At 43.3% G+C, this 25,013-nt stretch overlaps 1 protein-coding gene across 6 annotated transcripts in view; it reads right to left on the bottom strand.

Moving 5' to 3' along the window:
* The window catches only part of KLHL2 (kelch like family member 2), a 334,713-nt gene that overhangs the window by 282,659 nt on the left and 27,041 nt on the right, over positions 1–25,013 (bottom strand). For all 6 annotated transcript variants that reach the window (XM_029571086.1, XM_029571005.1, XM_029571313.1 and 3 more), the window contains one exon: positions 20,823–20,948. In XM_029571086.1, the coding sequence (XP_029426946.1) occupies positions 20,823–20,839 (17 nt within the window). In that variant the 5' untranslated portion in view covers positions 20,840–20,948. The remainder of the gene's footprint in view (positions 1–20,822; positions 20,949–25,013) is intronic.

Below are 25,013 nucleotides of genomic sequence, written 5' to 3'. Positions count from 1 at the left end.
TAAGCAAGGTTATGCAAATTAGGGCCCGCAGTAATAAGGAGGTGCTAGGGACACTAGCGCGTCCCTAGCACCTCCTTATTGACAGAAGCGGCGGCTGTCAGCGGGTTTGACAGCCAACACTTAATTTTACTGGCGTCGGTTATCGAACCCGCTGACAGCCACGGGTTCGGAAAACGGACGCCAGCAAAATTGAGCACCCGTTTTCCAACCCGCGGGCAGATTTTTTTTTTGGGGGGGGCCTCCAACTTAATATCGCTATGATATTAAGTCGGTGTACAGAAAAGCAGTTTTTTCTGCTTTTCTTACCTTTCCCGGTGCCGGCAGGAGTTAATTTTTGAGAGTAAAATGTGCGGCTTGGCTGCACATTTTACTTTCTAGATCGCACGGGACTAACTAATAGGCTCATCAACATGCATTTGCATGTTGAGGGCACTATTAGTTTTGAGGGGGGGGGGGATTGGCCGCGCATTTTCCACACACATTTTCCCTTACTGTATAAGGGGTAAAAATAGCGTGTCGAAAACGCGCACCAGACGGGGCCTAACGTTGCGCTCAGTCGAGCGCACCATACTGCATCGGCCCGACTGTAAATAAAGTGCACATAATGCAACAACCAGAGTCTGTTTTCTTGACTATTTCCCAAGTCGCTACTGCCCAAGTAACCACAGTCCAAGTTAGGACAAAAGGATCACAAAATAAATTAAGTACCTTCCCTAGCCTGTGACTGGAACTAGAATCACAGCTTCTAATCTTTGAAGTTTTCCCAGGATGACCAACTGCTTCTCTCCTGGCAATCGATGAGCAGAAGGAAATCATAAGACAATGGTAATGGGAATCACATATCCCTACTGCATAATACCTAGGACCCACTGGTCTGAAGCGATGTGGGTCCACTCCCAGAGGAATCAGAACTAGTTTGGAAGGGACCCGCTGAATCTCATTGGGACAACTGAGCACCTGCTGATGTTCCAAGGGCATTACTCTCTGGCTTCTTGGCTCCGGAAAAGGAGCGATTCTTTCCCTGAAAGCAACTCCTCCACAAGGGAAACCGCTTCTGTGGCTTCTGGCACCCTAAACAGGCTCTGTCCCCAGGAAGCCTCTGGTGCATGGATTCTCCCAGATCTTGGACTAGCTTTTCCAGCTTCTCAAACAGTAACTTGCCCTTAAAGGGCAGCTTACCGACTTGGACTTTAGATGTGGGGTCTACAACTCAATTATGCAAACACGGGTTGCAACCGCAGAGGCCACTGAATAAGAGGAAACCCTGATAAGGTGATTAAGACTATGTATTTGGTAGATTTGTTTTCCAATTTAGTGCATACTAATTTGAAATACTGTGCACAAAATTGAAATAGTGCACTCTAAATGAAAATAAAAATTTTCCCAAAACAAAAAAAAACAAAAAAACGAATGAAATAAATGGGGAAAGTTTAAATGAATAAGAAAAACTTAATAAATATTTTCTGGCTGCATACCCTTAAAGATCATACATGGCGTCAGCCAAAAAGGCAACACCCGATTCAGACTCTAGAATCTCAGGATGCTGCTGAATCCAGCAGACCATGGTCCTAGCAACATAACCTCCAAAAACAGGATTGTATGGCCAGGGCTTCAATCTACCTATCCTGCAAGCCCCTGAGGACAGTATCACCTTCTACCAGTATAGTAGTCTTGCTTATTATGGCAGACACCAGAGCAAAGCTAAGTTTAAAATAAGGTTTGGACAAGTTTCTGGAGGAAAAGCTCATAAACTATTATTAATTCAGTAGATTTGGGGAAAGCCACTGCTTATCTCTGGGTGTAAGCAGCATGGAATCTATCTACTATTTGGGATCCTGTCAGGTACTTGTGACTTGGTCGGCTACTTTTAGAAACATGATACTGGGCTTGATGACCTTTGGTCTGACCCAGTATAGTGGTGTATCTCTGGCTACTGTCACCAGAAAGTGATGACATGTTTGAGTTGTTCTCCCCTAAAGTGAGGTCAATGTTGAATAGAAAGTTCTGTGTAATCAGTGTTCTGCAGTTCTTAATGGTTGGTTTCCTTTCCTCCCTTTTAAGGAAGGGAAAAAGATTGGTATCTATCTTAGGAATAGGAGGTGTCATTCCCCCCAAAGGGTATGAGTGCAATTGATATAAAACTGCTTTCTACAAGGCACAGGGAGAGGTTACAGAGGGACAAGGAGAGAAATGAGAGGAGGAAGGGTGATGTAGGGCTTCTAGCTCAGGACCTCTAGAGAAGGGTGACCAACATGATGAAGGGCATGGATCAGTTTCCCCATGAAGAAAGGCTAAAGAGGTTAGGGCTGTTCAGCTTGGAGAAGAGACGGCTGAGGGGGTATATAACAGAGGTCTATAAAATCATGAAAGGACATAAACAGATAATTTAGGAATTAGGGGACACTCCATGAAGATAGGAAGTAGCAGATTTAAAACAAATCTGAGAACATTTGCTCTCACTCAATGCACAATTAAGCTCTGGAATTCATTGTCACAGCATGTGGTTAAGGTAGTCAGTGTACCTAGGTTTAAAAAAGGTTTGGATAAATTCCTGGGAAAGAAATCCATATACTGTTTTTAATCATGCTTCGGGAACGGCCACTACTGCTTATTACCAGCAACAGTAACATGGGATCTATTTAATGGCTGGGTACTCGCAACCTGGATTGGCCACTAAGGTTGCTGGGCTTGATGGACCCTCGGGTCGGACCCAGTAAGGCAACTTCTTATGTTCTTATGATTAGAGAAACTTATTTTGTAGTGTTCTAGACCACTGGTATGTTATCCAGAAGTTCAGATTTGTCCCAAGAAAAAGATTGTTCTAACTGGGGAGGCCCACAGTGGATGTGTCTGAAAAATGTACTTGGTCTAATGGAGGCACACTAGACCTTCATTAGATCAATTGCTAACAAATGAGAGATTTGCCATCTGGCAAGAAATTATTTGGAGTGAATGAATTGCTAATCAAAGAGACTGAAATTGACTATAATTTTTAATTGTTTTTTGACTTTTTTTAAATTTTGTGACTCAAATTTGAGGATCACAGCTCCCTATATTGTTAGTGCTCTTGGACTTTACAATAAATTCTCTCTCTTTACAATTAACTAATATGTGCGGATATTGTGTTTGTGGTAAGTGTCCCTTGGGCCTCCCAGAAGACATCTGGTCCCCAGTTGGTGAACTCTGATGGACTGAACTCCATTCCAGGGCTGCTACAAGTACTACTCACCACATCTGCGGTCACCAAAAGTGACCTCCATGAAAAGGGAGTGGTTCTTATGTTCTTAATATTAAAGAAAAGTAATACCATTCATCTCCCTTTTGAGGATAATGAAAGCATTTTGTCAATGATCTGTTGCCACCATAGCACACAAGTAGAACCATCATATAGAAGAAAGTCATAAGCCTAATTCCCATAGGGATTTCTTGGTCTTTTACCCTTTGTGTATGGCTTTCTCACTTATTAGATATAAAAGATGAATCTGCTGGCTCATCATCATTTCTTAGTAACTGTGAACTATCAGGCATAGCTCTCACACTAGGGATGTTCAAGGTCATAATTTAGATCAGAATTCCCCACCCTTTCCAGGGCCAAGGCACACCTACATTAATAAAACTTTGCCTGGCACACCAAACTCCACTGCACGGGTTGTGTGGAAATGGAGAAGATTCATACTGCCTGAAGAAGAACTAGGGAAACACTGAAGGCCCCACCAATCTCTCTTCATCTTCTTCTACACACAACTGCAGGAGAAAGGAGAAATTGGTGTGGGGTAGGCAGCCAGGTCAGTTCGTTATCTCAGCTGCCACATGCAAATGCCAGGGCTCCTTCACTGCTGCTGCCCCCAACACTCAAAGTGAGTCACGTCCAATGCTCAGTGCATGTTCTTCCCATCTTACCCATCCTGGAAATGAGACAGGCACTGGAAGGCTTTGAAGACGAGGAAGATGAGGAAGTGTTGTGTACAATGTGTGTACTGAACAAAGCAGATCCTAGCTATCCGTGCCCTACTTGCTGACAATTAACTAGCACACTCCAAGACTCATGCTGCAGCTAGGACAAGGAGGCATGCATGATTAGACATTTTCGCAGAAAGGCGTTCCTACAAGTTTAAAATCCACCGCTGGTGTCTCTTGTATCTGGCAAGGTGCTGAGAGCAGAGCACAGGCAGTGCTGACTTTTCTGTGGCACACCCGATCAGGTCTGAAGGAACACTGCTTGGGAAACACTGGTTTATATTTACCAAGAAAAAGAAATACCAAGTCATATCTACATTATAAACCATTCTTTTAAAAATTCAATAATATGTTTTGTTCAAGAAAGATACCAGATCAATGAGAGAAATGTTTCAATCATATCGTTCTGGGATTTAAATGTAATTACTACTGCAAAACAGTATATATTTAGATTTCGGGTCACACGTATGATTTTAGGTCTGTCCTGTTTTCTTTTTGTTTTGGTTTTGTTTTTTTTTTTTTTGGGGGGGGGGAAGGGGTACGAACATTCAACTCTCATTGCAAGGAATTTAGGACTGATAATTCTGTAAGGCCATAAGTACCAGAATGAATTAAATAGGAATGTAAAAAAACAAAAAAAAGAAAGTTCGCATAAGTGACCTGAGGCCAGTTAGCTAGGAGAAATTGCCAATATAACATCAACACCACCCTGTTGCATGAATGCACTCTGCTATGCTTCATCTCTCAGAAACAAACAAACAATCTCGTGTGGGTTACACTTAAGGTTTCTTAAGATAGAAACCTGTATTGAGGGGTGGAAAAATCCAAGGGCACCTAAAATTTGACACTTGGTACCAAGCTATGATCCAGGGCAGCCCCTGCCACCCAGCTGCAGCAACAAGGGGTAGCCCCTTGCCACATCAAAGCAGAGAGACTGATGGGGAAAGAGGCAGCAGGGATGGAAAGGAATAGAAAAATAAAAAGCACAAAAGAGCAAATACAGCTTTAAAGATGCCTTGCAATCATTCAAAAGTGAAAAAAGTTAATTAAAAAAAAAAGGGAAGGGGGAGGAATTACTTTCCCTGGTTCCTAAAAATTTTGGCTAGTGCCTAAGTGTTGCAAATATGTTTTCCAGCCCTACCCGTTTTACCTCAAATTAATTACATATGACATGCACAGGAATAAATTAGCTAATGCAATCTGAGTTATTTATATCTGTGATGCACCCAACCTTAGAAACATACAATGAAACTGGGTGTGTAAGTGTTAGAAAACCCGAGGCTACACGGCTTCTCTATGCCACTTAGAAATGTACACAGGAGGCAGCAAGAGCAGCTCTCACCACAGCTGATGAGTTCACAGAGCAGAAGGTACTGCCACAGATCAACTGGGGGGGGGGGGGAGGAGAAGTACCCTGCTGACCTAAATTTAGAGTTCAATTAGCAAGCTTATTCCCAGAATAAGGTGGTGTAAAAAGTGATAGATTTTAAGTGGAAGTGTTGTGTATCTCAAGACATGGACTAAGATACGGAGAATGTCCTTTTTCAGATCATTCTTCACACCAGCCTGGATTGAAAACAGATGCAAAATGAAAGGTTTTTCAGGGTTATACTTTATTTTGTTTGTTTTTTGAAGAAACAAAAACAAGATCGCAGGAACTGTTTTTAGTAGTGGGGAAAAATGTACCTCTAGGGGAGTTAACTGGGACATGAGAAAATAGCCAGCATGCCCTCAGCCTCCCTCATGCCTCTGACTACCAAATGAGAGTGGACTTCAAAACCACTCTGGCAAGGGTCAGAAGAAGAAGAAGAAGCTTTAGGGGACAGCAGGAGCTGACGGTCCTATCCCTATTGTCTAAAGTGTAATCTGAATAGTTGTGGGGTACGGTATGGTCTGCAGACAAATTCTCTTTGGGTGACATTTCAAACGTATGCTATTTTCATGCCCAAAGCAAAACGATCATGAGATATGACAGGAAGATAAAGGCTGCCCCATACCTGTCAACTCTCCCAAATGCTATAGAGGAATTAGCAATATTATTCTTAAAATTCAGGAACACAGAAATTGATGGCAAGACCTTCGAGCCCATTACTCCTCTTTTTTTTTTTAATTTGCAATTTATTAATACATTAAGTAACTTCCAGAAAAACAGAACTAGGAACCAGAGTACTCTCCCCTCTTGAGAAATCAAAGGGAGGCCAGTATAGTTATTCATAAGAAAAGTCTTTAAATGTTCAGGTGAAAAAAAAAAAAAAAAAAAAAACAACTTATTCCCTTGATTTCCTATTTACAGGGATACTTAAAAAATATATATTTTCAGCTTCCACCAAGTTAGTCTGTGATCATAACTCCATAAATCTCTTCCTGAGAGATAGGGAACACCTTTATTCATTTAACGGATTTTTATACCATTGTTCTGATTTCAATCACTGCGGTTTACAAAATAAAAATGGATAAGAGCATATCATCAATTACATCAAATTATAAATACAGATAGGTACATTAGTAATAAAGCTAAACAATGACATTAAAAATATAATAAAATAAATAAAATAAAATATACCTCATTCAAAACGTCAGTATTCCTAACATTACACCTGCCAAAGTAAAAACTGCTTCTTTTTTACGCATTGCTCTCATAGGCCTGTTTAAAAAGCCAGGTCTTTATTTCTTTCTTAAAAACAGAAAAGTCTTTTTGCAGCCTTAATTCCACTGGAAGAGAATTCCATAATTTAGGAGCAGCAACTGAAAGTGCTCTCTCCCTTACCGCACTAAAATGTGCAGATTGAACCGAAGGGACCATCAGCAGGCCTTGGCTTGCAGATCTTGAATTCCGCTGTGGTGCATGCACATGAATAGCAGCATTTTGGGCAAAGAAAAATCTTTATATTTTAGAAAACAGACACATCATAAAATCTGTCTATGTTCAAAGCAAAGGAAGCAGCAAGGGTAGTCCAAGTATATGACTTTTCCTAAAAGTTCTCCAGCGTAGCAGATACTGCCAAATTATTCAAAGAAATTAATATATCCATTTCCCCTTCTTATAAGTTTAGATGGCGAAATATAGAAAACTAAAGACTGGGGGAATATTTCCACAAAGTACATATAAAATTTCTCTCTATTTGACCAAGTATTGTACAAAAAAATTAATGGCACAGCTATGGGCACCACCATGGCCCCTTTTTAGCATGCATTGGTTTCATGCTTTGAAAAAAATATATATTTACATATCTCATTTCTGGTCTAAGGTTCTTGTATGGACTCGTTTTATTCTATGGACATTTTCTTTATTTGGATAGGATCTACTCTTGAATTAAAGCTTTTTTCTGAATGGATCAATGCTCAGAACCCCAATTTACGGTTCACACTGCAATATAATTTTCATCAGATTTCATTTTTAGATTTGCTAGTCAAAAAGGAGAATAAATTAACAATTTTTACTAAAAATACAGACAAAAATGCATTGCTACACTATGGGCTGGATTTTCAAAACGTTAAGCGCGCTGGGCCTATTTTAAAAAGGCCCGGCAACGTGCGTAAAGCTCCGGGATGCGTGTAAGTCCCGGGGCTTGCAAAAAGAGGCGGGGAGGGGCGAGGTGGGATCAGAGGCTCCCGGCACAGCAGTCATTTGCCGCTGAGCCGGGGATCGCACACCAGCACAACAGAAAAAACAATAAGAAAAAGGTACGGGGGAAAGGGCGGGGGAAGGCAGCGCGGCTCAGCGCACGCAAGGTGCACAATTGTGCACCCACTTGGCGTGTGCCGACCCCCGCTTTAATAACTTGCGCGCACAAGTTATAAAATCGGGCGTACTTCTGAAAATCTACCCCTATAAGTTTTCATCCACGTAACTTGCAAAACAATATACCTGCAGGACAGTTTTTAAAGACTGCAACGTTTGTGCAGCACCACTCAGGAGTATGGCAAACGGGCAGCTGTGATGACCAATACGTTCCTGAATCGGAATTATCCACCAAAAATAGTTAAATGAGCATACAAGAGGGGCTTATATACAGATCGTGATTTACTTTTAATGAAGCAATCATGCTGGGCCCATTGAGCACCTGTTTGCATTATTCCTTACTCGAGTAGGTCTGCTCAAATTCAGTCGACCATTTTAGAAATTTGGCATCTTACAACTTCATCCTGCATTACAGACTAAACCACTGTTCGCTCGCACAAGAGGCCCCAATCTTCGTGATAAATGGTTATGACATAGTTGAAACTAGTTTATCAAGTGACATTGAATGTACTCGACAATATATGTGTAGTCACTGTGAAGTGTGCATAAAAGTGCTACTGATCCAAGTTTTTCATCACCTTTTTTTTTAATATCCAATTCAGATTAAATGCACATTACACTAGCAAAACGGCACAAGTCATATATGCTATTATATACCCTTGTTCTAAACAATATATTGTTCAGACAAAACTCCCATCAAAACTCATATTATACAGCATAAACAATCTAAAACTAGAGCCCCCTCTTGTGAAGCATTGGCTTGAATTTAACACCACCCCTAAATAATTACAGTTCTTTGGGGTTTAACAGCTCCCCCTCGGTAGAAGTGGAAATATCTCGTTAAAACATCAACGCCGAGAGCAGGAATTTATTTACAAATGGAATTTATTTACAAATAGCTCAATAGACTAAATATCCGACCCAGTCATTGTATATTATTCGTGTTCATTCTCCAGTTTTTTCTGTCCTTTGTTTCCTGGCTACTACAGCCCCCAAGTTTATTCTCCTTGTTATTTGTATCTGCGCTTCGGCCTTCTTGTTATATGGTTTTGTTAAGTTAACCCCTAAGTTTGATGTAAACCGGCCTGATATGAAGCTTGTCATGAAGTTCGGTATAGAAAAATGTTAAATAAATAAAATAAATAAATGGCAAACACTCCAACCCACCGATCTGAATACTGTTATCAAGTGGGAGGGTTTGTTTTTTTCAAGCAAAATATCTGACTAATCACCGATCTAAGCTTTAGTTGTTTTTTTTTTGGTTTTTAAGTTTTTTCAAGTTATTGCTGACATCAGCGTCTACCTGACATCACTATTTAAAAGACATCACTATTTAAAAGACCTCTGGAAATAGGTTCCTTTAGATATTGTGAGAGTTCTTGGTGAACATGTTTACAGCAAGAGGACTGCCAAGGTAAGCTCTCTCTAACGGTTTCTTTTCATTCACATGTAGATCTTTATACAAGGCTATTTATAATTGTTTCCGATTCAATGTTATCTTCAGATAAAGCAACATACTACCGAAGCTATATAAATCATATGCCCTTTTCTCATTCATCATGAATACTACCACGATACTGATTGAAACGCGCTTGTAAGTATATTCATTATCAAGCAGTTTGTTCTGTAGTATTTTAGTTGAAAATGTTTTTAAAAAAATAACATTTTTTGTAACAACTTCTATATAATTGTGTATTAGTTTATTTTTTATGGGCTAATAGTGCCCTACAGTGGCATAAGTAACATCTCTCCCTGAGGAAACAGACAGCGCGAAACAATTGGACCCTTGTCGGGGTAGGAAGAACCATTGCAGTTTTCGCCCAGAAAGGATTTACAAGACTGCTGGTTTGCCACTTGAGTCGAGTGATTGGGAAAGACAAGTCATGCGCTGATATCAACATGCAGGCAAAGCTCTGAAAGCTTAACAAGCTTTCATATCCTATTCTGGATATCAATACACATACACACAAGGCCCTTGTTTTGCCAAACTGGCGTCTTCAGGGGGAACAACCCTGGTAGTTTGGACACCGAAAAATTACTTATTGTTGCGTCCGGTCTCAGATGGCTTCGACCTCTGTGCCTCACCTTTCTTCCTTCTCTCTCCACAAGCCTTGGGAAGATGGCTGCTGCTGCGTCATCATGCCGCTCTCTCCGGTGTCCACGGAACGGCAACGGCGTTCACCATGTTTCTCCTGAGGGCCTCCTAGGATACGCGCGCACACATCACCTACGTCTTTATCCACGTCATGGCAGGAACCTCGGGGCAGCCCCTCCGAGTGACGTCACGCCATCCGGGTATTTAGCCTGCCCTTCGTTTGCTAACAAACTGAGTTAGCAAGGATTGGATTTGCCTCCGGTCTAAGCTGCTCTGCCGCTTCCTTGCTGCCACTGGAAGTTCTCTCTGCCCTCCGGGGCCATTCACCTCTAACCTGGGTACCCGCTCCTCGGGGGCCTTATGCTTTCTTTCAGGAGCCTATCTGGGATACAGGGTACTTGCTCCTCTAGGGCCTGCTCTCCCTGCCTTGGTGCCTGCAAACCAACTACTTCTGCCTGTCAGGATCTTCAACAAATACAGCTATCTATTCAGTGAGTAAACTAACCTTGTCAGCTTGTCTCACCTCCAACTTCAGCGCTGCAAGTCTACATCCGGGACTCTCTCTTCTACCCAGCACAGCCTACCATCACTGGAGCGTGGGACGGGTCTCCTCTGCAGAGGACCCCTGGACTACTCTACTGGGTTACCTCACTGCTGCCACCCCTAGGCAGTACCACCAAGCTGTATAATAAACACGAATTCTCTGTGTCTGGGTGTATAGAGTCTAGCCTAGTACTGCGGTTCCTCACGGGGCTCCTCCCTGTGGGAGTGGCCATCTCCGCAGTACCCAAGAATCCACTCCAACACCTCGAAATCCTAACACTTATCATGCTCCCTCCATGCCACCGCAGGGGGAGCTAAAGACGTAACTAGGTTTAGAATGCCACACAGCTAAATAAACCAATTTAGAATGAAATGCCGTTGGAATAAAGGATGGAAATCGCCATGCTGGCTATAATGACTACCTCGTGAAGCAATTTATAAAATACTTCTTTCTAATCCGTCAGTTGAATGTTCACTGAAGGAGGTAGCAGTACTAAGGCTTCCTATGTTATTTTGAATCCCTCAATGAAGTCTGCTGACAGCAACAGCTGTTTAAATTCAGTTTAACCCGAGTGCCTTCTTCCCATGGCTACTTTGCTCAAAAAAAGGAATTAAAATGAGGCTCCTTTCCTGCGGTGGCAGGGAGGGAGCATGATAAGTACATTTTGGGTGTCTAAACTACCAGGGTTGTTCCCCCTGAGGAAGCCAGGTTGACGAAACAAGGGCCTTGTCGGGATATTCATAACAGCATACCCAAAGGAACACCTTTTTTCCCAGAATTGGGACTTTACAACAATATACCCAAAGGAACACAAAAAATTGTTAACATCTGGGAACTTTTGTTTTTTCATGTTGTCACTGTAATTGATAAGCTGTATTTCAGATCAATTATCCCATGTAGATCGGCTCACCATTGTCTAGTTATAAAGTATACATATTCAACAGTGCTACACGTGTGACACATTGTTTTGAATACTTTTGAAGGGAAGGTTAAAGTGAGAATAATTTTCTGTTAGGTCTAAGGGGTTTGTTGATCCTCTGACTAAAGGGGAGGGTAAAGCTCTAGAGCCCAAGGCATAGTATGAAAGTATTTAAGAGTATAATCTCTGTCCATAAGCGTCATCCAACCAACATGAACAACCTAGAGCAAATCTGCCAGGAAGAATGGGCAAAAATCACTCCCAAACTGTGTGCAAAGCTGGTATTGCAGCAAAAGGTGGTTCTATCAAGTACCAAAGGGGGATTGAATGCTTATGCAAGCAGCATTTTTCAGTTTTTACATTTATTTTACAAAAAATGCAGAGACATTACACATGACTACTAGATTCTTCACAATTCCAGCCAGTGTAACTTTCCTTCCACTGCAAAAAAAGTTTGCTTCTTGTGCATTATTTTTACACTTGAGTTACCTGAATACACCTATCATATGCTCCCGGCCACTCCTCTATGCAAAAGTATATACATTTAGGTCCTTAAGGTTCACAGTAAAGAAACTACCATTTTGATAGCCCCTCCTCTGGTATGATTCGACTTCACCTATATCCATCTGGAGATGTGGTCTCAGACTGGACACAATACAGTAGGTAGTCTCAACAGTGATTTCTACAGTGGTGTTGCCTCTTTTCCGTGCTAGTTATGCCTCTTCCTTAGCACTCTAGCAATCCTCTGGTCTCTCCCCACTGCCTTTTCAAACTATGCAATAATCTTGAGATCATCATCAACTGTGAATCAAATCACACTCTGATTCATTTCAATGACTCCATACCCATCACCTTCTGCTATACCCAAGTGTATTATTTCTATCCACTTAAAAACTGTGGCATCTGCTATCAATCCATCTGCTATCAAGCACAGCTCCTCTCTGTGCACGACTAGGATAAAACTTCATGTGAACAACTATATTTAACCAACAAGACCAGCCCCAAGTCTATGACAAATGACATTGTTCACAGTTTTCATCCTGTCAAATATTCTTCAGAAACCTTTAGGATATTAAGAGGCAGTTGTTCATGTAATTCACGCATTAATCATTTCTTATGTTTAAATGTTTGCCCACATATTCAGGCAAGTTTGTTCTCCGGATGCCAAGCAACAAAGAAAATGCAATTTAAAAGCCAGAATAAGAAAACGTCAATCACAAATATCCACAGAACAATTACACAGAAGTTAAGAAACGTTTCTTCAAACAAGCAAGAAACAGATTACCCTTACAGCCTGCCTACTTAAAAGCCAGGCACTGCAAAGTAAACCTTCCAATTGTAGCGTTAAAACATTAGAATTTGTATAAAAAAAAATATGCAGATATAAATATTTTAAATAAATATATATTTAAATATATTTAAATACTTATAATTAAATAGATAATTTCCTTTCCTTTAATCCTAGCAGACTAGTCCACATCTGCAGGATTCCCCTGTGTACCGGTAGATGAACGCAGAGAACTCTTTTACATTTCTTTACGCTATCGCCACTATATATTCTGGGATAGTCGGGTGGTTCTCCAATAGACTCTTTCCCTAGCCCATCAGGTTTATGTTCTGCCCTTTTGCTACTACTACACCTTTTTTTTTTTCTTTTTTTGGGGGGAAAACGTGGACTAGTCTGCTTGGACTAAAGGTAAGGAAATTATCTGGTAAGTACAAATTTTAGCTTCTCTTTACATCCTGCAGACTAATCCACACCTGCGGGATGTGCCCAAGCAGTACCTAGGTTGGGTGGGATCTGATCCCTATGGCTCCCAATACCTGTTCACTAAATTTCAGCTCCTGCTCTACCTGCAGGTCTAGCCTATAATGTGTCCAGGAAGACATATTCTGCACATAGTGCTGCCCTGCTCTCTGCCCACGAGACTGCTTGTGCTCTCGTTGAATGCATGCACAAAGCCCCCATTTTCTTTGCTCAATATATGCTGTTACTTTCGCTTCCTTAAACCAGGTAAGAAGGATGGGATGGATGACTATTCTATCCCTCTGGATGGACTTGGATCTCTGAAGCTCTCTTAGCTGAACATATTGCCACTAGAAAAGCTGCCATCAGTGTCAGGTCTTTTAATGTTGCTCCTCTAAATGAGTCTGCCCTTAGTACCATATTAAGGTCTCATGTGGGCTTAACTTGGCGCTTTGGTGGCCAAATGTAATTTTCTACTCTTAAGAAACGTACTATGTCCTTGCACCTGGCCCCTAAATCAAACCAATGCTACCACCTGTACCTTAAGTGAGCTCAGGGCTAATCCTTTCTCCAGGCCATCTTGCAAAAACTGTAAAAATTTCCCTTATATGTGCCTTTTGTGGGGAGATATTCCTCCTTCCGCACTAACCTTCAAAAACCTTCTAGACCCTACCATATGCCCTGAAGGACGAATGGTTCCTAGCTTTTAACAAGGTGCTGCTACTGCCCTTGAATACACTTTTTTCTCTAGTTTGTCCCTTTCAAGAGCAAAGCTGGAAGATAATATCAATCTGTCTTTTCCCAAGCGACTGGGCCCTGCCTGAAAGGGTTCTTGGCTTCTCCCAGTCTCAGAGGAACGGCTGGTGTACAGACCTCACAAGGTCCGCACACCAAGCCCTTTTGGGCCAATCTGGAGTGTTCTACCACTTTCTACCACTTTCCTCAGTATCTTTTCTATCAAAGGCCATGGTGGGAACACATACAATAGTTGGTCCACTAGCCACAGCTGGACAAGGGCATCTATTCCCCTTGATCCCTGTTCCTGGTGACTGCTGAAAAAATGTCTTTGCCTTGGCATTCCTCCTGGTTGCCATCAAGTCCCATTCTAGTTTTCCCCACCTTTCTACCACTCTTGTGCATGCTTCCTCCACTAGTTCCCATTCCCCCTGGTCTAGCATGTGCCTGATTAGGTAAACTGCTTGTGCATTCTCTTTCCCTGCTATGTAGCTAGCTGTCAGCCCCATTAGGTTTGATTCCATCCAGCTCATTAGCTGTTTTACCTCTTCCTCTAACTGCCAATTGCGTGTCTCTCCTTGCTTATTTATATAAGACACTGCTGTGGTGCTGTCTGAAAGGCCTCTTACTGACTTCTTTTTCAATTTGGGGCTGAAGTCTCTGAGCACTAGCCTTACTGCTCTCAACTCTACTTTGAGGCTTCCCTTTTCTTGGCTGACGCCTTGTACTGCTTGCCCTTTGCAGTGTGCTCCTCAACCTAATCTGCTGGTGCCTATTGTTAACATGAACCTTGGTGGGACTAGACTGACCCCTCTTAATTTTTCTTCCCCCAGCCACCACCTTAGGCTGGACTTGACCTGGGAGGTCAGCCTGAGCCTCTGTCCATAGTTTTGCTTGGTGGGGCTCCATCACGAGAGCAGCACTCTACAGCGGGTGCATATGAGCTTTCACCCATGGCATCACCTCTATGGTTGACACCATCGAGCCCAAAAACTTCAGGTACTCCTCTCGCTGAGGGCTTTCTACCCACTGCTCATTTTCTCAGCTGGTACCTTATTTTATCTGCCCTCACCCATGTTAAGAATACCTTTGCCTGCTCGGTATTGAACAGGGCCCTAGGCAGACTAGCTTTTGGGCCGGCTGCAGACTACTCTTGAACTTGTTTACTACCCATCCCAATGTCTCGAGGAGCACCCTTACCTTCCCTGTGAAGTCTCTGCTTTCCTCCTCCACCTTGGCTCTGATTAGCCAGTCATCCAAATATGGGTGTACTGGGATACCCTCCTTCCTTAGCGCTGTTGCCACTACATTCATCACCCTTGTAAAAGGTTCTCGGAGCTGTAGCTAGTCCAAACAGGAGTGCTCTGAACAGATAATGGTCTCCCAGCCCTGCAAATCTCAAATACCTCCAATGTGCCTCTTTGATGGAGATATGCCTTTGATATGTCCACAGCTGTCAGGAATTCCCTCTTGCTGACTGCCCCTATCACGGACCTCAGTGTCTCCATCTTGAATGTTCAGACTTTGAGGACCTTGTTCACCCTCTCCAAATCTAATACTGGGCAGAATGTCCCCTCTTTTTTGGAACTAAAAACATAGGGCGTAGCAACCTGTCCCCCTTTCTGGGCCTGGAACTGCACTACTGCCTTTAGTGCTAATAGCTTGTGTAAGGTTTCCCTGATTGCCTTGCTTTTGTCCTTCGACCTGCAAGGAGACATTAGAAAAAATTCTAGTACTGGGCGGATAATTCCAGGGTGTACACCAGATGGATCACATTCAGGACTCACCTGTCCTTAATTATTTGGACCCACTCCTTAAAAAACAGTGTTAGGCAACCACCCACTGAAGGGAACTCAGAGCGGGTCCTTTGACCATCACTTTGCCTCCTTAAAATACCTTTCTTCTTCATTACTGGGATCTCCCTCGAACTTGGGGAGATACGGCTGAAAGGCAGACAGACCCATGTCGGGCTCTCTGCCCGCTCTGCTTGCTCTTGCAGCTCCCTCTGAGCTGGGGTCAGCAGCGCATCGGTCTGCAACCCGCCCCCCCCCTTCCGCTGCTTATCTCCCGGAGGTTGCAAGCTGTCGCAGCAGGGGGCAGAAAGAGCCCACAATGGAGCTCTGTCTCCTTGCACCACATTGGGTGCATTTCTGGCCCCTCTTGGCCATGCCCAGAGCCATCGGAAGGGGAGAAAAAGACAAGCTTCAAGAGCTGTGCCTCGACAAAAAAAAACAAAACACCCACCACTCCATGAGTGTTTAACCCCTCCCAGAACTGCTATACGCAGACCACGGCTTCTCTTTCCCCCCCCCCCCCCCCCAAGGGATTTACCCGGGTAACGAACATAAGAGGAGGGGGGTTCTCTCAGAGACTCTGTCTATCCTACAGTTCCATCCCTACTTCTTTTTTTTTTTTTTTTTTAAATAGCGCCCAGCTATCCCAGCCTACCACCACCTATCCGGAGGCAGCGAACGGGAGAACCACCCGGCTATCCCCAGAATATATAGCGGGAATAGTGTAAAGAAACGTAAGAGAGAGTTCTCTGCCTCCACCTACCGGTACACGGGAGAAACCCGCAGGAGTGGACAGGTCTGCAGGAGGAAAAGGGAAAAATAGTTTCTATAATAAAACAAAAAATATCCTATAATACAGATTTAATACACAGAAAGAGAATATCATGGTAGATAAGGACAGGAGGGCCCATTACGTCTGCCTAATTTACTTTGGGTTGAAATTACCACACCCCCCAGCTGAGCTCTGGCTTTTTCCTTCGCTTCTTTGTAACTAAGGATCATACGGGCTTGTTCCACGCTTACTTGAATTCTGTCACTGTTTTTGCCTCGACCCCCTCCACTGAAAGCCCGTTGCATGCATCCAGCACCCTTACCTGTAAAGAAGTGTTTTCTAAAGTTACTCCTGAATCTACCATCTTTGAGCCTCATATCATGACCCTTTAACCTAAAACTTCTTTTCCTCTAGGAAACGTGTTCATTGTTAATCGTGTTATACTTTTGAGGAATTTGCATGTCTCTGTCACATCGGAGCTCCGCTCCCACCGTCCGTGACCTTCACCAAAACCACCCTCAAATATAACTATGCTGAAAACTGGACAGCCAGTTAAGGGAGGGGAACCATAAAACCTGCTTTTTAAAAGTAGTTCAGTTCCTTAAAAAAAACAGAAACAAAAAAAAAAACATTTTTTTTCTACCGGGGGGGGGGGGGGGGGGGGGGCACGGGACACAGACACTGCTGCTCGTTCTCTCATGTACAGAGATGCTGGGTGTGGGGGGGAGGGGGAAATCACCCTTTGAATATTAAGATTTATTAAAAACTGTTTATTAATTATCCAAACTATTTATTAATGTTATTCAGTTATACTGCTACGATAATAGGACACTGTTGCTGTTACGATGTAAAGATAATATGACCTGTTGTCAAATTATCCCACGAGTTACCATGTAAACCGATGGATTATTCTTTATTGAATGTTGGTATAGAAAAAAAAAACACAAACAAATAAAATTGACAAAGTACAAATTTAAGAAAGATCTACATGCTAGCAGAGCAGCGCCCCTCAGTCACCCCCACACGGGGCACAGCCAGATCATCACCAAATACAGACTAAGCGACTACAAATTAGAGGCAGTAATCTGCATACAAAATCTGAACTCCTCTTTGCTCTGCCATCTAATTCCAGCCACATCCCACTCTTCCTGCTCCCTGCACCTGCCTGGGAGGAGAGCGGAGGCGGGAACAATAAAGGGGAGGGGCTCAACACCCACCCAACCTCACATACACACAACACTTTCCTGGCACCACAGGCTAAACCAGTGCTTTTCATCCTTTTTTTTATTTTTTTTTTTATTTCACAGCTCTCTTTCAAATGTGTTCGATACTCGAGGTACACCAAACCAAACTCTGCACACCCCATTCGATCATGTTTCTCACTCCCTATCCTACTCAGTCCTCTCTCGCTACCCCCACCTCCCAGCTAATGCGATAACCTCTCTAACCTTCCCTCCCAGTATAAAACTTTCACCTGCCCCTTCCCTCCTCACGCATTTCTTCCACCCTTCTATATTCCCCCATCTCTAATCTCATCCCAATGTTACATTTACAATCCCTTCCCTCCCAGTGCCCTCTCCTATCTCTCCTGCCAAGGCCTCCCCCCCCCCCCCCCCTTTATGACCATTTCTTAGTGGCTCCCTCTCTCCCCAAGGCTACCTCTCCTCCTCATTCCTTGTGTTCCTTTTCTCCCTTCTCCCCCTCTCGGTTACCTCTTTCTCCAATTTCTTCTCTTCCACTCTTCAGTGATCTGATCTCTCCATTCCCTCCCCTACCCCCAAAATAAATCATCTTCCCCGTGCCCCATCTCTCCCCTCAGTCCCTCTCTCTCTCACCACCCAGTGCTCCATGTTTTCTCCTGTCCCCTCAGCCCCGTGCTCAGACGTGAAAGCTGGCAGGTGAACTCCCATCCCACCAACCAGCAGAATGAAGCACGGGCGCAGCACTTCAGCCAGCAGTCACACCCACAAGCTGTTTTAAAAACTGCAGGCCGACTGGCCTTGCTATTCTCATGAGATTAATCTAGCCAGTCAGCCTGTGAGTTTTTAAAAACGCTCATGGCGACTGCCAGCTCAGTGCTGCACACGCACTTCTGGTTGGTGAGATAGGGTCCACCCCAATCCAGCTTTTCACTTCAAAGTTGCACCAGGAGTGTATAGTGTGGTGAATCATGCTGGGGGTGGGGGGTGGGGGAGGAGAGTATTGAGCCAATGCAGCCACCATCACAGCACAGCAGATACTTTGCCATGTCACGCTGACTGAGAACCACTGGGCTAAACCCTGGGAACAAAGCTGAAAGCTCAGATCTTGTCAAAGGTGTAGACACAAAGGGACCGATGTAATAAGATCCACGGTGAAATTGGCGCTAGTTCTCCGTGTGCATTTTTTATTTTTTTTTTTTTAGCAGCACATGCAGTAAGAGCAGGCGCTTCACTGGGATGTAGCAAGGGGGCAGCATGCAAATGAGATATACACAGAAAATCCATGAAAAACAAATATCCGTGCAGATATGAGCGCTAAAGCGTGAGCTGAAGGCCCCATGCAATAAACCGTGCCTAAACCCACATTAATATGGTGACCCGTGATTGATTCTCAGTTGAAAGCCTTTAAGACAGTAGTGAGTTAGGGGTCCAGGAGAGGGACTGAAGGTGGGCAGAGCAAATGTCCAACCGCTTCGTGATCTGTCACGGACCGTGTGGGAGCTATAATGGCGGAAGCCAGTGAGTGGGAGAAACGCAGCAGAGATTTGGAAGGGGCTTCAAAAGCATTCATCATTTCTGGCATGTGCCTGTTCCCTCTCCAACCTCTCTTCTGGCTTCTGCTGCTAAATTTTTCAACCTCCAGACAGGCGCTTACACTTAACTCCTGCCCTGACCCTTGTGCTAAAAAACCTACTTAAAAAAAAACCCGCGCTAAAATCTACGCAGCTCTCTTATATTGTCCATGAATAGTTAATTGCCTCTTTTGCATGGCATTAGCATGGTCACACACTAAACCAGCCGCAGCTTTTTGAGCACATTTGTGGGTGTGTTTCTTCCATGCTAACCACGTTACTTTATACACGCATACGATTACTGTGGAAAAATGCACATACCACCACGCGCTGAAACCTGTGGCATGTCTACCACAGCTTATCACATTGGTCCCAAGGTGAACTAAACCTCTTAAGGAAAAAAATAAAATAAAACCTAACACCACCAAAATAAACAAAGCCATTGCTGAAAAGCAGATTTTTTAAAAAAATGCTGTTTATCTATGCATATTGAAAGATGTGAAGACAAACTGACCAAAAGCACAGATAGTTCTGCGAGTTTGTAAGGCTGTCGGGACCTGTTTTTCTGTCGATGCAGCTGCTCTTTGTTACCCCACAGAAACTTGTATCCTAGGCAATTGCGTCGTCCGTCCGACGGTTAAGCTAGCGCTAGCTCTGCCAGCCTAGAGCCCGTCGCCCTGAGTCGCGCCCGCAAGCAGCTGATGGGTCTGAAAGGCACCCGTGGCTCACCACTCAACACAAAAGAACAAGCAGGCTCTGTACGGATAATTCAGGCCACCATTTTCGGAGCATAACTTAAAAGGAGCTTGTTTTCTCTGAACCAAACTAGACAGAAGGACAGCAAAACATTAGGGATATTCTTCTGTATGTGACAGAAGTGAGAAATGCAGGCACTGCAGAAAGAATGTCTAGGTTATAAATTATATCTTTAGTACTGCCGCCAGAATGTCTAACTAACGTCAGCCTTGCTGAAACAAAGAACTTGGACACTGACTGAAGGACTCTCATTTCTAATGTCATTTTGAGACCATACAGTTCTCTATCCAAAAATGAACTCTTCACACCTTATTAAAAAAAAAAAAAAACTGAGAGACTTCAAGTGAAGAGCTGTGCTTTGGCCCTCAGCCTTATGCATTGACTACGCATGTATAATGCCTTTTCATGTCTATAAAAGTAAGTGAAACAAAGAAGCTGAGGATCTCCCGCCAATACTAACAGACAAACGCCCTCAGGACCAGCATCATTTTGCGCCTGATCTCAGGGCTTGAAGAGACGTGACCTGAAATGTCTGCACCCAGCTGCAGAGATTTCCAGACCTGCGAATGAATGAGCACAAATGTGAATGTCTTCACAGAGAGAGAAATTATCTAGCTTCTTGTCAGCGTTGGTGAGAGAACAAACCGACTATTTAATTAAGAATATCTGAATTCACTCTTAGTTTAGGGGTAGACAGCCTGTAATTTACCCAAATTAAATCTGTACACACTTTTGGTCCATATTCTGTTGTGCTACTTTAGAAACGGTGAAAGTGCATCTAACTGCCTAAATCACTAAAGCAATCGCTATATTCATCAATTAAGGTTTAACTGATAAAACTAATAAACTTACTTTAAATCTTGGGAAAAAAAAAATCCAAGAAATTGTATTCAGAGTTTGATCTGGTAAACACTTTAAGACGTACATTTTTAAGGATTTGTAGGTTTATGCACAAAAGGCCCCACTTATGAGCGAGAAAGAGATCGTACCTTCGTAACTCATTCATAACTCTGAAAGCTTTCTTTGCGTGGCGAGGATTCACAGTCACTGGGCAGTGCTTTTCAGTGTTATCATCTTTCAGATCGTGAGGCTTCTGAGGGCATAGCTTTGTACATCTGTGAACAAAGGCCAGACAAAAAGAAAAAAGTGCAACGTCAGTCCGGTCTTAAGAGGCTCTAAAATTTGGTCTGAAAAAAGCATTTGCCTATTCTTGTAATCTCCAAAAACAACAACATTTTTGCTTTTACAATTAAAGCATGCATCACAGCAACTTTTTTTTTTTTTATCAGCTCCCTACGGATGAAGCCACAGGACACAAAACTGCAGTCAGTTCCAGTTCTGCAGCTGCACCAACTTGTCCATTGCCATAGAACTGCAGCAAGCTTCCCACACTTGCCTACCAATACCTCCCCCTCCTACCACCACTGCTGCAGTGTGAACTGTTGCTTCCTTTCTCCTGCTCACACCCAGGTTTCTGACTGCTACCACACCTCTCTCTTCCTGGTTCACCTGCTCCAGGTCGTCTCTAGATAGAAACAGAGCCACTTGGCAACAGTGCCTGAAGGGAAGCAGCGGAGATGAACTGGAGCAGCTGTAAAGAAGAAAAGAATAGGAAGGATATATTGTGAGGTGAGCCAGGAGCAAGGGCAGATCAGAGCTGGGATGGGGGCAGGGGAAAGGCCAGGCTGCCTGAGAAAGGAGGAGAATGACAGGCAGGGAGAGAAGACAAGAAGAAAGCAAACAAGGCTGAAACAGAAGAGTAAAAGAAGAGCGTGAATAAGCAATTACCTAGGATACTACCTCTTTAACAGGCCGATTCAATAAAAGTGCGGGAGAGCCGGTGCTCCGTGTTGAGCGCCCGCTCTCCCGAAGAGCGCCCAGGCACCTCTCCTGGGCGAGCGATTCTCTATTTAAATATGGCCGCGCACTAATAAGTAGGCGCTAGGGACAATAGCACATCCCTAGCGCCTCCTTATTAGCCTTAGGGATGGCTGTCAGCGGGTCTGACAGCCGAAGCTCAATTTTACCGGCATCGGTTTTCGAACCCGTTGACAGCCACGGGTTCAGAAAAACGGTCGCCGGGAACATTTCTGTATTCTGGGTGACTAACTAATAGGCTCATCAACATGCATGTGATGAGCACTATTAGTTTCGGAGGGGGGGGGCATAGCTTTGTACATCTGTGAACAAAGGCCAGACAAAAAGAAAAAGTGCAACGTCAGTCCGGTATAAGGGGTAATAGACGCCTGTGGGAAACGCACGGCCAATCGCATGTTAAACGGTGCGCTCTGCCGAGTGCACCATTCTGTATCGGCCTGTAAGGAAGTGGGACTTTTTTACCTATAAACATCATCATCCCTTTAAAGGCAGAGACCAATGTAATAAGACCTGCAGTGAAATTGGCACTGTCTGCACGTATTTTTATTTTTTTTTTTAAGCAGGGCGGCAAAAGCAGGCGCCTCCGCAGGATGTAATAAAGGACGTGTGCGCAAATGAGATGTGCGCAGAAAAGCCAAGCAAAAGTAAAACACGCATGAAAATGCACACAAATATGCGCACTTAAGGCCCTATGTAATAGACCATGCAACAAACCCATGCTGAAACCCACATTAATGTGGTGCCCCGCGAGCGGTTCTCAGGGTGAAAACCTTCCCCTTTCATAAAACAGTGAAGAAGTTAGTGGTCCAGGAGTGGGACTGAAGGCGGGTAGAGCTATGTCAAACCCTATCATGTTCCGTCTCTGATCGCGTTGCAGCTGTACCGGCAGATGCCGGTAAGCGCAGAAAATTCAGCAGAGATTTCTTCAAGCAACCCTTAAAATGTTCCATACCGTCCAGAAAAAGTGAAGGTAATCCATGATTACACCAGACCTGCACGGACACCCAACCAACACTAATGCCGGCAATGGAGTAAACAGACCACCAGGCATGAGCTTTAACTTAACTCCTGCCCTGGCCCATGCACTAAACATCCTGCGTAGAAAAACCCACACTAACTGATGCGAGACTCCCCACATAGCCTGTGAATAATTAATTGCCTCCTATGCATGCCATCTGCATGCACTCACGCAAAACCAACTGCGGGTTTTTAAGAAGTTTGTGTGTGCGTTTTTCCTGCGCTGAACAGGAACACAGATAAAATAACCCGCGCAAGTACGCACAAAATCCCGCGGCAGCATTAGCGCAATTTATTACATTGGCCCCATGTGGGCGCACTACTGGATTGAAAAGCTCATACTGATTTCAAGGAAATTTACAGAGCTTAATTAAAGGAATCAAAGCTTTCAATATAGAATAGATTTAATTGAATCTAACAGAACCTATAATAAAAACAAATAAGCATAGATATAAAGAAACTGCGTGTTTTATCATGGTATATTAACTACTAGAGATATGAAAGTAGAATTACCTTAGATCTAATGCTGGGGTGGAAATATATTTAGAAAAGTTAGGCACCATTCAAAAATTTTTAGGAATTAGGGAAAATATTTGCCTTTTTTCTTGCTTTTTTTGGACTGTTGCCAATTTTGCTCTTTTTTTTTATTTTTTTAATTTTTTTTTGGATTTTAGGAACTCAGGTGATCTAGGCTCCTAAGATGTTTCTACCCATCAATCTCAATACATCTTGTTAGTTAGGGTTGCATACACAGGTAGAAATGAAAAGTACATGGTGTGCAAAAGACAGGTGAAATGTGTCAGTATAGTTTTTTTATTGGGGGTCTTCTTGAAAATAGTATTGTGGTCGCTGCGTTAGTCCACATGGATGTGTAGAAATAAAAGTTTAACAAAAAAGATGTAGATGACAACCTATTTACTGAACTAATGCACAGGCCGATGCAGAAAGTACAGCTTTGCCCCCATTTAAATGCTCATTTTGTGAACATAAACTTCATTGCCAATGCAGCAAGAAGTTTTACTCACAAAATGAGCATTCTAAAGTGGGAGTACTACTTAAGCTCCCTCCTTGGTCACAGCAGCAAGTTGGCCCAGCCGGCATTTTCTTAGCACTCTAAACCTAATTCTATTGTGGTGGCACTTAAAACCAGTAAAAAAATGGAAAATAAAATGCCAAAACACTTTGCAGATAAGTACCGACTAAGTACTTATCTGGCTAAGAAGCAGTGAACCGCACCAAATAGCTGGACAGTTACCGCCAAATAGCTGAATAAGTCAATAATTACCCAGATAAGTAGTGGTGACTGCTGCTGTATGATCTGCCTGTCAGGGACGCCCTCCTCTCACCTTCTTGAGTTAAAATGTGAAGAGGAACACCAAACACACACATTTAACTTCATAGATCTAGGACAAGCTTTCCAGAGCTAGGTAATCAGGACAGCACAATCGGGCCATTGGACGCGCGTTTTCCCTTACCCCTTATTCAATTGAATAGCAATTTGATACTTGCTGCTAAAACCTCACTGGCTAATTAAAAAAATAAATAAATAAGACAGTGTGCATCCATAAACACGCGTATCAGCATGCGAGCAGAGATATGCTGCAATTTTATATATATCATGCGCACACGTATCATTTAAAATGCCCCACCGCGCGTATGTATTCACATGATCTTAAGTGGCTCGAGTAAATGTCCCACGCATAGTACCAGGGATTAGCGGCTTTTATGCACATATGCTCACACACACTATATCTACCGCTGTAAGAGGGGCACTTTCAACTCAGGGTGGGTTTGGGGGTGGGGGGGTGCAGCGTTACATTGGTGCACTACAGACCCTTGGCACCTTGGCCGTGGGGGACAGAATGAAGGACTTCAACAGGTAAATGTAAATCGGTTATTTACCCTCTCAGACAACAGAAGAACTAGGGGGCACACTCCATGAAGTTTGCAAGTAGCTCATTTAAAACAAATCGGAGTAAATTCTTTCTCTCTCAACATATAATTAGCCAGAGGATGTAGTTACGGCAGTTATTGTAACTGGGTTTAAAAAAGGCTTGGATAAGGTTCATATGATTCAAACCCACCCAGAGTGGTACATATATATAGTGTCATACTGTCTCTCCTGCAAGTGCTCTGTCTCTCTCTTTCTCTCACTCTCCCCCCCCCCCCCCCCGTATATATGGTAGTTCAGCAGTCTTGAAAATCCCTAAAACCTGAGAACTCCAGACCTGCTCCTCAACAGGACTAGCAGTAAAGTTACGTGGATAACACACTGACAAGTGCCA

Source organism: Rhinatrema bivittatum, chromosome 1 (genome assembly GCF_901001135.1).
Source record: "Rhinatrema bivittatum chromosome 1, aRhiBiv1.1, whole genome shotgun sequence".
In the NCBI taxonomy this organism is placed as follows: domain Eukaryota; kingdom Metazoa; phylum Chordata; class Amphibia; order Gymnophiona; family Rhinatrematidae; genus Rhinatrema; species Rhinatrema bivittatum.
The sequence above is the reverse complement of the archived record's forward strand: the minus strand, read 5'-3'. Positions and strand labels throughout refer to the sequence as shown.